This window comes from Lipomyces doorenjongii (assembly GCF_038497915.1).
Source record: "Lipomyces doorenjongii strain NRRL Y-27504 unplaced genomic scaffold V1508scaffold_25, whole genome shotgun sequence".
NCBI classification, from domain to species: domain Eukaryota; kingdom Fungi; phylum Ascomycota; class Lipomycetes; order Lipomycetales; family Lipomycetaceae; genus Lipomyces; species Lipomyces doorenjongii.
The window spans coordinates 207,752-220,506 of record NW_027118092.1 but is presented as its reverse complement, the minus strand read 5'-3'; the positions used below and the strand labels follow the sequence as shown (position 1 = coordinate 220,506).

The window sequence follows — 12,755 nt, the reverse complement described above, 5'->3', positions numbered from 1 at the left end:
GTTTGAGTGCGACCGCGATGTCAATGGTGCACGAAATATTCTGGTGCGTTGCATGACAGTAGATCGGACAGTAGACAAATATCTACACAGGAACGACGATCGTGGACGGTCCATACTGCAATCCACCGGCACTTTGAGAGCCGTCACACTTTTACTTGGTAATTGTTGTGGCGGGCGTTGATTCCTTGCATGACCCTAGTCTAACAATGAGTGTAATTGCACCTGCTCAAATACACAGGGTTAGGTCTCAAATTGGGAGTTTACATGTAACTAGTATTTTTTTTCTAGCAAAGCAGCTTCAGTTCAAGTACCAAGGGATTGATTGCTAACAACGCTTACCGTTATAGCACATTCTAGCACTTGAGGACTTAAAGAAGTTGTACAATAATGTATCTTAAATATATTCAGGAGTATCAGTGAAGCAACTGGAAATGCTTGTGGAGTCGCGACTAAGATTGCCCTTGATCTCCGTAAGGTCCTCACCACTGCGACCACATACAGCAAGACTCGCAATGTTTTCGGCTTCGAGGAGCGAGTTCCGTAATCTTCGGCGTGCTGCTGAGTTAGGTTTTCGAGTACCTAGTTGGAGGAATGGGCTGTTATTACCAGTTGTTCTTTCGCGATCATTCTCGTCCCGAGCGTCCTGTGCGTTGGCATCGAGTACGGATTTGTTAAAGCAAAATGATGATGCGTTAGTGAAATTGATGCGGTGGGCAAGACAGGAGCGAAGAAGAAGGCAGAAGGGTAAGGAGAGGAAAAGTCCGATAGATGTCGCTGTTCCTGATACTGCATCATCGCAGAGGAAGCCAGAGTAAGTATTGTCTGTGTGTTACCTACTAAAGCATGTTTTAACCGCATACCAGCAAAGCACGGCGAACGATAGGATTGGGTAAAAGAGGCCAACAGAAGAATGTCAATGGAGCGAAGAAGCCGCTCGCACACACTTCTCGGACTCCAAAACAACGTGACATTATGGAAGAGTAATTCTAAATTTGAGAATCGACTATATGCGATGGAGACGCTAACTCCATGTTAGACGAGTGGATACCATAGCAAAGGACAGAAAAAAATGGAACGAAGATACCTTATCGGCGCTGGAGATGATTCGAGCTGCGGCACCACAATCGAAACCTTCAGAAGGCCCGGCCGTGAAGGAACAAACGGAGGACCACGGCGAAATGTTGGCTGACAAAATATATTCAGACTTGCCCTTTGAAAATTATCCCCTAGAGGCGATAGAGGTGCCGTCCGAGGCGCATATATTTCCGCCAGTTTTAGAACACGGTATTGATCGCGTGCTTTTCAAGTATGGTCAACGATTTGACGCGATCCTTGATTCAGTCGACGTTAACGGCCTTTAGTCCCGGCGTACATTTCTTGCAGGATCCTCGATCTCGAGTCTATAACTTTCCGCCAGAGATTAAGCATATCATGTCGGTTCACGAATTCGATTACGACGCGCTTCCAGAATACCAAATCTCATCCAGGGATAAGGTATTACAGAGTATTGCCAAGGAACATAAGTGCAAATATTATGGGTCAACGTCCAGTTTAACAGCAATGCTTTCACAATTTCATTATCTCATTTCAAAATGGCGGCCTCCGAATGCCACGCATATATCACATTATCATGACGAGACGTTGAAGTTTACGGCGGCCGCGTCGATGGCAGCATCTGTGTTCGTGCGGTACATGCCTGAAACAGGGTTATATGCCATAGATTCAGATAAATCTGAGGATAGTGAGATTATTCTCATGTGGCTTGGTCGATCTATGGAATTGCAATTGGTAACGCCGCTACAGAAGTACGAAAATTTTAGGCGATCAAAATCCCATTTGCTGGACCCTGAACAAAAAAAATACAGAGAGCCATATCATTATTCCAAGTGTGGTGATTTCATGCTACGGTCGCAGCAGGATTGTATGGACCCACGACTGCCAAATGGTGGCACATTTGATCTTAAGACTCGTGCTGTGGCGGCTGTGAGATACGATATAGAACATATCCATGAGGTTGGTGAGACAGGATACCAGCTGAAAACATTACATGGAAAATACGAATCCTTTGAGAGTGAGTATAAAGATATGATCCGAGCGTCATTCTTGAAGTACTCGCTGCAAGCTCGGATCGGTCGAATGGATGGCATTTTGATCGCATATCATAATATTGCGCGGTTGTTCGGATTCCAGTACGTTCCTCTGGAAGAATTAGATTTATGTATTCATGGCGAAAATCACAAGTATCTTGCCAACGAGGAATTCAGGGCGAGCATTGGAATCCTGAATGACTTTCTGGACAGAGTTACAGCAGAGTACCCGGAACAGGTATATGTATTGAGAATCTCTGGTATCACGTTGAGGCTAACTACGATGGCAGTCTTTTAACCTCGTGTTCCATGTGTCACCAGAGACAAACCAAATGTGCATCTTCCTAAAGCTCATGACAAATGATGAAATCGACATGGAGCAAGCAAAGAAACGTGATCAAGGTTTCCGTCTTAAGCCGGCAGCTGAGAGTATTGTGAAACAACTGGAGGAGGATCCAGAAATGCCTAATTCCAGAGTTGAAGATATAGTGAGTAGTATCGAAAAGTCTGAAGCCAAAGTCCGCTCCGTGAATAAGAATTGGGAATTAATTGTGGCTGATTCATCGGGACGCGCTGAGAGCGACCGGACGGGTGTAAGTGATGTTCATCAAGGCTCCTCACAATCGTCGGAAGATGACCTTCCCATTTCTGTCGATTCGCCATCTCTGAACGAAGACGAGGCGTGGGCAATGAGCATGAAGGATTTCGGCATTGAAATTGGCAAATTTACAGATGAATTGGCCAGTCGCGAGTTCTTTCAGATCGACGTCAGAAATTTCATAGATGGAAAGGAACTGGATTTTGCCGATAGCCCGGAACCGACAGCGGAAGGCCAGTGGAAGATCCGGTACTCTATCTTTCGCAATCAGTCGGCAGGAGCGAAAAGAGCCGCATACACCGCCTCAATTCAAACCCGCGCTAGGGTAAACCGCGAGAAAGTCACTACCAAAGCTGGAATAATGTACCGCGAATTGGGATTGAAAGGCAAGCAATACCAAAAGATGATGGATCATCTGGATCACAAGACGGGTATTGAAGTATATTCACCAGAAAGGCTGAAAGAAATTATGAGATCGGATAAGTGGGTTAAAATGAGGCGTCCAACCAGCACACAATGATTATACCGAATCAACAAAACGATGATTGAGAAAAAGTGAACCGTATTGAAAGTTGTAGAGCATGTATGATAGTATGGTATAGACTTGGACTGTATTGCGCGTGTAGTCTGTAATATAGTATATGTTACTGTAGTCTGTAATATAGTATATGGTACTTTCTAATCCAGGTACATATTGTTATATTGCCTAGTACGTTTATGGCTTGCGTATTTGAGAAATATCGTCCCTCAATTTGAATGGCTAGTAAGTTAGTGGTTGAAAAAATGTGTCGAACTGCATGTACGTCGACGTCATCACAAAATTTGCCCAACGCCAGCTTCAAGGCAAGTAGACCGAAGCCAACACAAATAGTTGACACACACGTCACACATTATGTTTCGGAAAAAGCCTAATGTGAGATCTCCAACGATACTTTATTATAATTTAATTCATATGTCTAACATGTCTCTCACAGATCAAGCCGTTGTCTCCAGTGCGAAGTTCAGATCGCCGCAAATTATTGGCATCTATTCTCAGTCAATTCAATATCCCTACGGACACGCTTTCCTCGGAAATAAAGGACATTATCGTCCCCGCAGATATTCAGACTGCTAAATTTATTGCTCATTCAACGGGTGAGACGGGAATTATCTACGTTGGTGAGGAAGGGAGTAAGCCGTTGTGGCTGAAGCTAAACGACGAGATCCTGATACCGACTGGTATGTTGGTTGTATCCGAATATCCCGTTTGAATGTACCGAGCCTGACTTAGTAGTATTTACTTTGTGGAAGTGTCCATTTTTATTGCCTATTGTGCAAACATGGAATCCAGTTATTGAAAAGCTGCGAAATGGAGCGGGTATGTGTATCACGTTAATCCTCAAATGATTCAAAATGGCTAACCTTTGTAGATTTGATGCTTCCGGGACTAATACCACCATTTCCATTGACACTAAAAGTAGGTTCAATAGTCGCCATAGCAAGTGCCGAACGGCCTAGCGTTCCTTTAGCGGTCGGAATATGCAATGTAGATCTAGGAACGATCACGCAAGTGCAGGGACGGCACGGCAAAGCCATTCTGGTTATTCAGTGTTATGGAGATGAACTTCCATTTCGTGGGAAAGTTTCGGTGCCGGCGAAATTGGATTTGGATTTTCCAAAGCTCGAGGACAAGAATGCTCTGACCTCAGATACTGAGGATGGTGAGATTGAGACGAAGATCGCGATGTCTATTGAGAAATTGGATTTAGCGCCACATGGGCATGTTACTTCTGAATCACAAGTCGCGTCAGTTCTAGCCGACAGCGAAGCTACGGAGGGAGAAATTGAGAAAACGGAATTGCAACGACAGCCGGTTGAACATGTCAGAGAGGTTCCGACGACTGAAGAGGTAGATGAAGCTTTCCGCATGGCTCTTCTTTCTACGATCCACGACTCACGCACCGAAACAGCGTTAGAGTTTCCACAAGCATCTTCCACATTTATCTCTGCTCATCTACTGAAACATTTGCCTTCGAGTTATTCGGCCGCTCAGTTGAGGCAGACGTCATGGAAGAAGGCGGCGAGATTCTTGAAAGCCATGGAAAAAGACGGACTGGTCAAAGTTAAGGAAAAAGGAGGCGAGGTTACAATCATGGGAATAGCAGGTCTTGACAATATTGCGGTGAAGGACTTCCGAAGTTTCAAGACAGCTGGGAGCAGAAAAGCGAATAACGATAGCAAGATACCTGACCCATCTCACAGAGACGTGCCAGCCGGAAAGCTCGTTATAAGGGAATACTATCAGATAAAAGACAAGGGAAAAGCTATAGCCGAGGCGGTTAGTAAACGCACGTCAGATTACTACAGCGCGGCCGAATTACGGATGATATTATTGGAATACATTGCGAAAGAGAAACTTGTAAACGAGAAGAATCCTCGCGAGATCATGCTAAATCCGGTATTGGCTAGTATCATATCAACGTCGCCGAAGCCGAGATCATTACTGCGTGAAGATCTGATTGGCAGATTTAGAGAGATGAGTTCGCCATATTATAGAATTGTCAGAGAAGGCGAAGATGAGCGAGGCATAAAATTATTGCGTGGCACTCCTCCAAAGATCCAGATTCTGATCGCTATGAAGCAGGGCCATAAGGTTACGCGTATTACGAACTTGGAAACATACAAGATTGATGTACAAGACCTTGCCAATGAGATGAGAACAGAATGCGCGAGTTCAACAACAGTTAATAAGTCTGTTGAAGGTACCAGCGGCGGTGGCCAGGGGAAATTAGAGATTCAAGTACAAGGACCACAGAGTAAGACAGCGGTGGATTTGCTTGAGAGACGCGGCTTACAGAAAATCTGGATCGAGGTCAAGGATAGTACAAAAAAGAGTAAATAGGTGTAGACAGTAAAATTTTTGGTAACATCTTCATATACGATACTAAGAAAAACTAGTCTTTGAATGATACGATATTGAGTACATGGTAGACATATAAAATTGTGGCAAGAATCTCGCCAATCTCAGTGGCCTTGGCTAACAGCAAGTACGCGGATTTGGGGATGGTAGGCTCGCACAGATCGCCTCTGTATACTTAGCGTGGCCCTAACCGCCAGCGCTGCCGGTAACCAGGCACGACGATTGGTTGGGCGCCACGCGCTTGTGCCCGACGACTCTTCTTGAGCCGCGCGCAGGCGGACACTGGAGTTCACGCGCAGTTCACAGCACGGCCACCATCCCAACTTCAACTTCTACTAGTTCATTATTGCTTTCTACCGTGGACTGTCTCGATAGCTCCGTATGCCTCACAACTAGGTATGTTCTAGCGGTTAATAACTCGGCTTGGAGACACGAATATGAGATATGGAGCACTGGATCAGCGAATGGGGGTCGTCGACATTAAAGCTTGCCTTATTGCCTTAGTCAGAATCGATAAGTTCCACCTAGTCTGCATCAATTCAGAGATTTCCGGTCATAGCTATCATCAAAAGTAGAATATATCAGTGCACGTTACGTTGGCTTATGGGTTTTTACAATGTGGAAATCATACTGGCCGGAAATCAAAGATTTTCATCGCCATTGGTCTTCGTTTGCCTCTAGAAGGTCATCCTCAACAGCTATTTCCATAGAGTACAACATTTAAAGTACCGCTTGTGATTAAACTATATTATTTAAGGATATTGATTGCAGACTTCTTTTTCATTGTTACAATTACGACTCGCGGAATAGTTTGATCGGAATAGTTTGATCGCTGTGCTGTGTGTGGCACCGAACGTACTCAGCTGCGACATTGTCTCTTCCGTGTCTCCAAGCCTTTAATGCTTTGCAAACATCCTAACCAATTCACAGCTTCTGTTCTGACATATTATGACAACGAACTCTCAGTTGAATCCGCTTCCGTTGTTGTCGCCATCGCGGTCAGTGTCGCAAAATTACCCAACTGTTGTACGGCGGACGGCTTTAACGGACACTCCGTTGACTTCGACACCAAATTCGCCACGGGGCCTACAACCAAGTGATGGATACAGTATAGCCCCGTTCCTAGAGCTTCCACGACGTGCAACTACTCTGGACGTTCCTGGATTGACAAAGAGCAGGGTGTCACCAGGTAAATCCTTACTTTACTGCATTGATTTGATATCAGTAGAAGGTACTAATCTGATTAGATGGCACTATCGCGGCTCGGGACGTCGGATCTAAGCTCGTTATTGTCATGGTGGGTCTTCCTGCACGTGGCAAGAGCTACATTACAAAGAAACTTGCTCGATACATGAACTGGCTGCAACACGAAACAAAGATATTCAATGTTGGAAATACACGTCGACAGTCGAAGCATCATGTTGGACCAGCTAGTCATCCGCTCCCGGATTCTCCCGTATTGGAGGCCTCGATGGGCCCGAAGTCGCCACCTCTAGATGAACTGGACACCAGTCATCCTGCCAACTTTTTCGCTCCAGATAACCCACAGACCGCTGCACTACGGGAAAGCTGGGCGTTGCAGACGCTCGATGAGTTACTGGATTGGGTTCTACACGGAAACGGAAGTATAGGTATCCTGGACGCCACAAATTCAACAGTCAAACGCCGACGGATGGTTTTAAATCGCGTTAAGGATAGGTCAAATGGTGAACTGAAGGTTCTTTTTCTGGAAAGTGTCTGCGATGATAAGGATTTGCTCGAACAGAATATCAGATTGAAGCTTTCTGGTCCAGACTATAAGGGTCAAGATCCGGACATTGCGCTGGCGGATTTCCGGATGCGTGTCAAAAATTACGAAAAGACATATGAAACCATCGGCGACGAAGAAGAAAACACTGAAGGACTTCAGTATGTCAAAATGATAAATGTCGGTCGAAAAGTTGTTGCGTATAACACACAAGGTGGGTCTCACGGTGTTGATCGAAAAGACAAGCTAATTGTGAGTTAGGGTTTCTTGCTGGTCAAGCGGTCTTTTTCTTACTCAACTTTAATCTTGCCGAACGACAAATTTGGATCACTCGACATGGTGAGAGTGAAGATAATATTTTAGGCAAACTCGGTGGCGATGCATCACTCAGCTCCAAGGGTGTCAAATACGCGAGAGCACTTGTGCGTTTTATGGACTACCAACGTACAGAATTTAGAAGGCGGCAGCTCGAGCGGTTCTCACTTCAGTCAACTGTGTCCCAGATTTCATCGCAGCCGACAACGCCAAAGGGTGAACCCGTTGAGCCACATTTTTGTGTTTGGACTAGTATGCTGAAGCGAAGTATCGAGACGGCTAAATGGTTTGATGAGGATACGTACGATATCAAGCAAATGCGAATGCTGAATGAGCTTGGTAGCGGTCTTTGCGACGGCATGACGTATGAAGAGATTCGTCAAAAGTTTCCGAAGGAGTACGACGCTCGCGTCCATGATAAGATTGGTTACCGATATCCTGGTGTCGGCGGTGAGAGCTATTTAGATGTTATCAATCGGTTGCGACCTGTCATTGTGGAAGTCGAACGAATGCAGGATCATGTTCTGCTTATCGGCCACCGTGTTGTGGCCCGTGTCTTGCTGGCGTACTTTATGAACCTTGGCAGACAAGCTATTGGTGACCTAGACGTTCCACTGAACACACTCTGGGTTCTGGAGCCGAAGCCATACGGAGTTTATTGGGCGGTGTATCAGTATGACGAGAATAAGGACTGGTTCTATAAGATTGAAAATTCGAATTCGTCGCTTACCACACCTACGAACAGCACTCCACCTCCTGAGACTGCGACCTCGGTTACATCATCATCTGTCGCATCTCCCGAAGCTGCACTGCTATTGGACACGAAAGATTCTTCGCCACCGTCGACAGTCAATATGCCGCCTCCTCCGCTCCCGTCACGCACTCGCTCGATGACTGTGACTACTCCTAGTCCCCTATCGAACGAGTCCCATCAGGTAGAGCATGATGCAGGTGTCGACATCGTCATCTCCTCTTTACAATAACTTCTCGGTCTAGTACATAGTTTACTTTTATATACATGAATGGCAGTTAAGGGTTTATATTTACCGGGGGCGGTTTGGCTTTCTTGTTAATGGGTTTTGATTTTCAATATTTGACATATAGCACGTACGAACGAGCACACCACTTTCTTTGCTTTAGTTTATAGGCAGGAAGGTTTTGACCAAGGAATATTCCATTACATATTAGTAATATACTTCTATAATGTAGTCATCTGTTATAATCGACATGAACCATGAAGAGGTGATACACTGCCGTATATACCAAACGATAGGCCTACGGACAGATATGAGTTATATCTAATATATTCAAAATCTTTCGGAATATGTTAGATGATCGAGAGTATAAACTATAGAAGTACTGAGCGCCGAGTTGTCAGTCGCGAGAGTTCCGTAAGTTGGTCTGGTGTGAGTTATCGATAGCATGTGTCAGACGCGGTTTAAGAAAGTTAGAGATCGACTTCTTCAGGTTCCGCGATTCGGTTCCGCGATTCGGTTCCGCGATTCGTTTCCATTTGAGTGTGTGAATCTACATCTTGATAGGGCAACTCATTTCTGGCTATTTACATGAAAACTAAACAAATCTCCTGCCAATTAATCTCTTCAAGCCAAATTAGTTTACATCGACAGAATTTTTAACAAGGACAGTGGCAAAAAAAAACTTCGATACCGGGAATCGAACCCGGATTTGCCCGGTGAAAGCGGACCGTGCTAGCCGTTACACTATATCGAACAACCATAATCGTCGACATAGGAAAAATAATTATAATCCAAACGCAAAAAAAATCTATAACCGGCTCTTTCAGTTAACAAAAAAAGGTTTCATTTCATAATACGTCGCCAGTGATTTATGTCCTCCAAACCAAATGTCTTTCTTCTCTTCTCTTTCCTATCTTTCCTCGTCTTGATCATTCATATCTTCTTTTCATGTACAATTGGTCGGTCTTTCAGTTCATAATGTATATAGTTACTATTACATCGACTTTCTCAATCAAAACAAAAAATATGAACCCCGGATATCATTCATGCCGATCTCTACCATATTTCGACAAGTGGAGTTTTGATCGTGAATGAGTCCGTATTAAAAAAATACTGGCTCTTGGAACGGTAGAGGGCACACGGGAGATACGTTCCCGCGAATGACGGGAGCAGCCAGAGACTATTTGGCCATTACCCTCTCTGAGGTGGCTGTAGAGAGGCTGCCATAAAGAGATCTGCTAGGATTAATTAGGCACTCCTTGAGTGCAAATCATATAAGGAGGTTAGTGCTTGTGACACCGAGGGATGCTGAGTTAATCCTGAACCGTACAAATATTTACGAATAAGTTTAGTTATGTATTAGTTGCTTACTATTGGTTCGCATTCACAATGTTCGTGTCCAGACCTATAAATCTATTCTTTCTTCGCACTTATTTCTTCCTTTTCTTGGTTTGTTTCCATTCCTTTCGTTATCAGTTTCAGTTTGGTATAGAGCCATAATAAGTGGGGAATACCCTAAACCCATGCATGAAGGTTATCCACTGAAATTACTCATCACTGCCCCTTCTCGTGAGCAGAATGCCAATCGCCGCGGACTTTCGGTACATTCCAGTTCCTGTTCAGGGGCGTACATGCCGGCTCCTGTGCATTGACCATTCCTAACTGGACCTCTCTGTAGCGCTTACTAGTGTACTTAGTTGGGTACGGCATCGAACGAGGACCTCTTGTGATGCGACGAGCAAGGAAGATCAAATGTGTAACCGTGTTTAAGTTTAGTACTGCCTATTGCCTCATTTGGCAGAAGCTCGAACGCGAAGTTCGATTTCGCATTCAGTATGCAGCATGTTGACTCTTTCCTTTTCCAAGTTTCACAGCGTGGTGTACTTAATGTATCTCTGCTTGCCGCCTAATCTAAACGATGCTGAGTATTGGATACCATCTGTATTTATTAGGCGGCTCTTCATGGCTTCCTGGTTCGCGCATTGACAAGCGTCTATATATAAACATTTTGATAGATTCGATCCAATTTTACCTCCAATAGATTATCGTGGACTATGAAAGTCAGCAGTCGAATGTAATTGTTTAGATCTCTGATTATTCTATTAGATTGTTGATGAATAAAGGGATCTGAATCGAGTATGAAGAGAAATATATCAATCGACCGTTGCTCTGCAAGTTCAATGAGCCCTAACCCACAACATTCTGACTCCAAAGTCCCATTGTGCTCGAAGATTTGTGACTTTCTCTTGTTGTTGCGTTAAGCAGGAAATTCTCGTCGAGTCTGGAGTTGCTGAAATCCCTAGCCATATCCATAATAAATTAGTTAATGTACCTAACTCATACGCGCTCGTGTAGGTTTGTTCGGCTTTTGTAACTGACAGATAATGGAAACTCGGAAGTTAAAATGGTCGAGAATGCAATTCGACTGCACGCATATCGTCACATGCGGAACCTTCAGTCTCTGAAAATACTTGCACAATTTGATTAACTCACTCGATAAATATATTGGCTTGTACCGGCTACCGCTCTGCGACAGATTGGAATTGGAGTTGAAAGCGGTTTTAGCCACAACAAAGTCAGGTGACATTTTGCACAATGCAGTCCAGAGTTGCGATTGAATCCAATCTGTTTATCTACTAACCAATTCATCTGTCCGAAATTACCAACGGGTCATAAGTTGAACACTGGCAGACTAGAATTAATCATCGGCAGGGCCGTAATGCACTTCCACTGGGAAACTCATAAGCCCTCAAGAAGAATTTTTTTTTGCTCAAATTTTAACCGAGCTCGCGACACGCAAAATGTGCAGTTCCTGACTCTCACCGGGCGAAACAGGACGATTCATGGTCATGTGAGACATGAAATATGTGGTGCCTTGACTGTGACTGCATGCATGACTGGAATATTGACAGGTAAAACAAAATTCTGGACCCTTTTAGTTATGATAGATGTCGCACTAAAGCTAATCCATACATTACTGGTTGCATGGCATATATAGTTCCCCATTGAGTGTTGGCAAATTTGTCGAAGCCGGCGCAACCGGCCGAGACGGAGCAAGATGTCGCACGGCGTTGACATTAATATCGACACGACTCCATTTATCGCGGTCAACTTAGAATCCCATAAACTGACTGCAGTTAGCTGTGCAACAGCCGAAGCGGTAATCCCGACTGCGCAGAGCGACACATTGGTGCCGTTCAAAATTCGGAATTTGGCGTGGAGGCGCTCTCGCTGAGGGGATATGGTCTCAGACCCGCGAGATGACTACTGACTAGCTATCTATCGCACATAACGACTTCCTAACAGCTGTTTGCGCTGGAAGAGGCATGGCGTCGAAGGCGTGATCCTGTGGAAAGTCATGATCTTGTTCGGGACTGAGCCTCGCAGCCGAACGCGCAATCGGGTTTGTGGTCCGTGTATGTAAGTCTAAAATGACGTGAGTCAAGTGTAGAAATTAGAAAGCACGATTCCGGTTAGCGTCAGGAAGCCACACCATCGCTTGATAGAATCATTTAGTCCTGATTCAATATGCAATCACAATTATTTTATCCAGTCAGTGACATTCACGACCTAAAGGCAGATGTGGACAGGCGGTCTTTGTGGCCCGGCCTGCTGGGCTTGTCCGGTGAGATCGGCATGCGAAGCGGCGGCGGCTTGTGCGCAGCCCTGTGCTCACGGCCGCAGTACCAATGCTCATGCTACCAAAGCTTCGATAGAGACCCTCTTATCACCTGCGCAATCTTATCTCCCACGGATAGTATGCAACTGGCTTACAACCCCAAGAGCATTATAAACGAAGTCTCATATTCATGTCCAGTCAAGGCCACACCCAGACTCGGGGCGACGAAGTGCAATGACCCTAGTATCATCTTACGACGGTTTTGGCGCTATAGTTGTAACTATAGCCAACCCTTGCGCCATTGTTCATTGGTCGTCCTCACAAAACGCCACCCAGCGACCCGACCGGCCCCGGTGACGCGCCTTTCGTCGCATGTCGCAAGGACGAAAGTCAGGTACTCCGCACGGCACCACGCTAGAGAAGAAAGTTGAATTGCAGCGCCTCCATACTTTGCAGCAAGCGTGTGAATACACTCACGAAAAGAATGCCACAAGTAAGGCACACTGGCCCAGA

At 45.1% G+C, this 12,755-nt stretch overlaps 3 protein-coding genes and 1 non-coding gene across 4 annotated transcripts; 3 read left to right on the top strand and 1 right to left on the bottom strand.

Annotated features, from left to right (window-relative positions):
- The first annotated feature begins 306 nt into the window (after nt 1-306).
- Nucleotides 307-2,469, top strand: V1508DRAFT_131497 (mitochondrial protein Pet127-domain-containing protein). Its single transcript, XM_066935963.1, has 4 exons — nt 307-811; nt 864-980; nt 1,037-1,306; nt 1,362-2,469. The coding sequence occupies exons 1-4, from the start codon at nt 432-434 to the stop codon at nt 2,383-2,385; spliced, it is 1,791 nt and encodes a 596-aa protein (XP_066795802.1). The 5' UTR covers nt 307-431; the 3' UTR covers nt 2,386-2,469.
- Nucleotides 2,470-3,527: 1,058 nt separating this feature from the next.
- On the top strand, nt 3,528-5,754 carry V1508DRAFT_439552 (uncharacterized protein). The gene is made up of 4 exons (XM_066942223.1): nt 3,528-3,598; nt 3,660-3,903; nt 3,959-4,042; nt 4,095-5,754. Exons 1-4 carry the CDS (start codon nt 3,578-3,580, stop codon nt 5,564-5,566), a joined length of 1,821 nt encoding a protein of 606 aa, XP_066795801.1. The 5' UTR covers nt 3,528-3,577; the 3' UTR covers nt 5,567-5,754.
- Nucleotides 5,755-6,532: 778 nt separating this feature from the next.
- V1508DRAFT_397596 (6-phosphofructo-2-kinase-domain-containing protein) lies at nt 6,533-8,629 on the top strand (the record flags this gene model as incomplete). Its single annotated transcript, XM_066938160.1, has 3 exons — nt 6,533-6,773; nt 6,832-7,545; nt 7,593-8,629. 3 exons carry the CDS (start codon nt 6,533-6,535, stop codon nt 8,627-8,629), a joined length of 1,992 nt encoding a protein of 663 aa, XP_066795800.1.
- Nucleotides 8,630-9,305: 676 nt separating this feature from the next.
- Nucleotides 9,306-9,377, bottom strand: V1508DRAFT_t49. Its single transcript has one exon. It is a non-coding gene; the product is annotated as a tRNA-Glu (tRNA).
- Between the last annotated feature and the right edge of the window lie 3,378 nt (nt 9,378-12,755).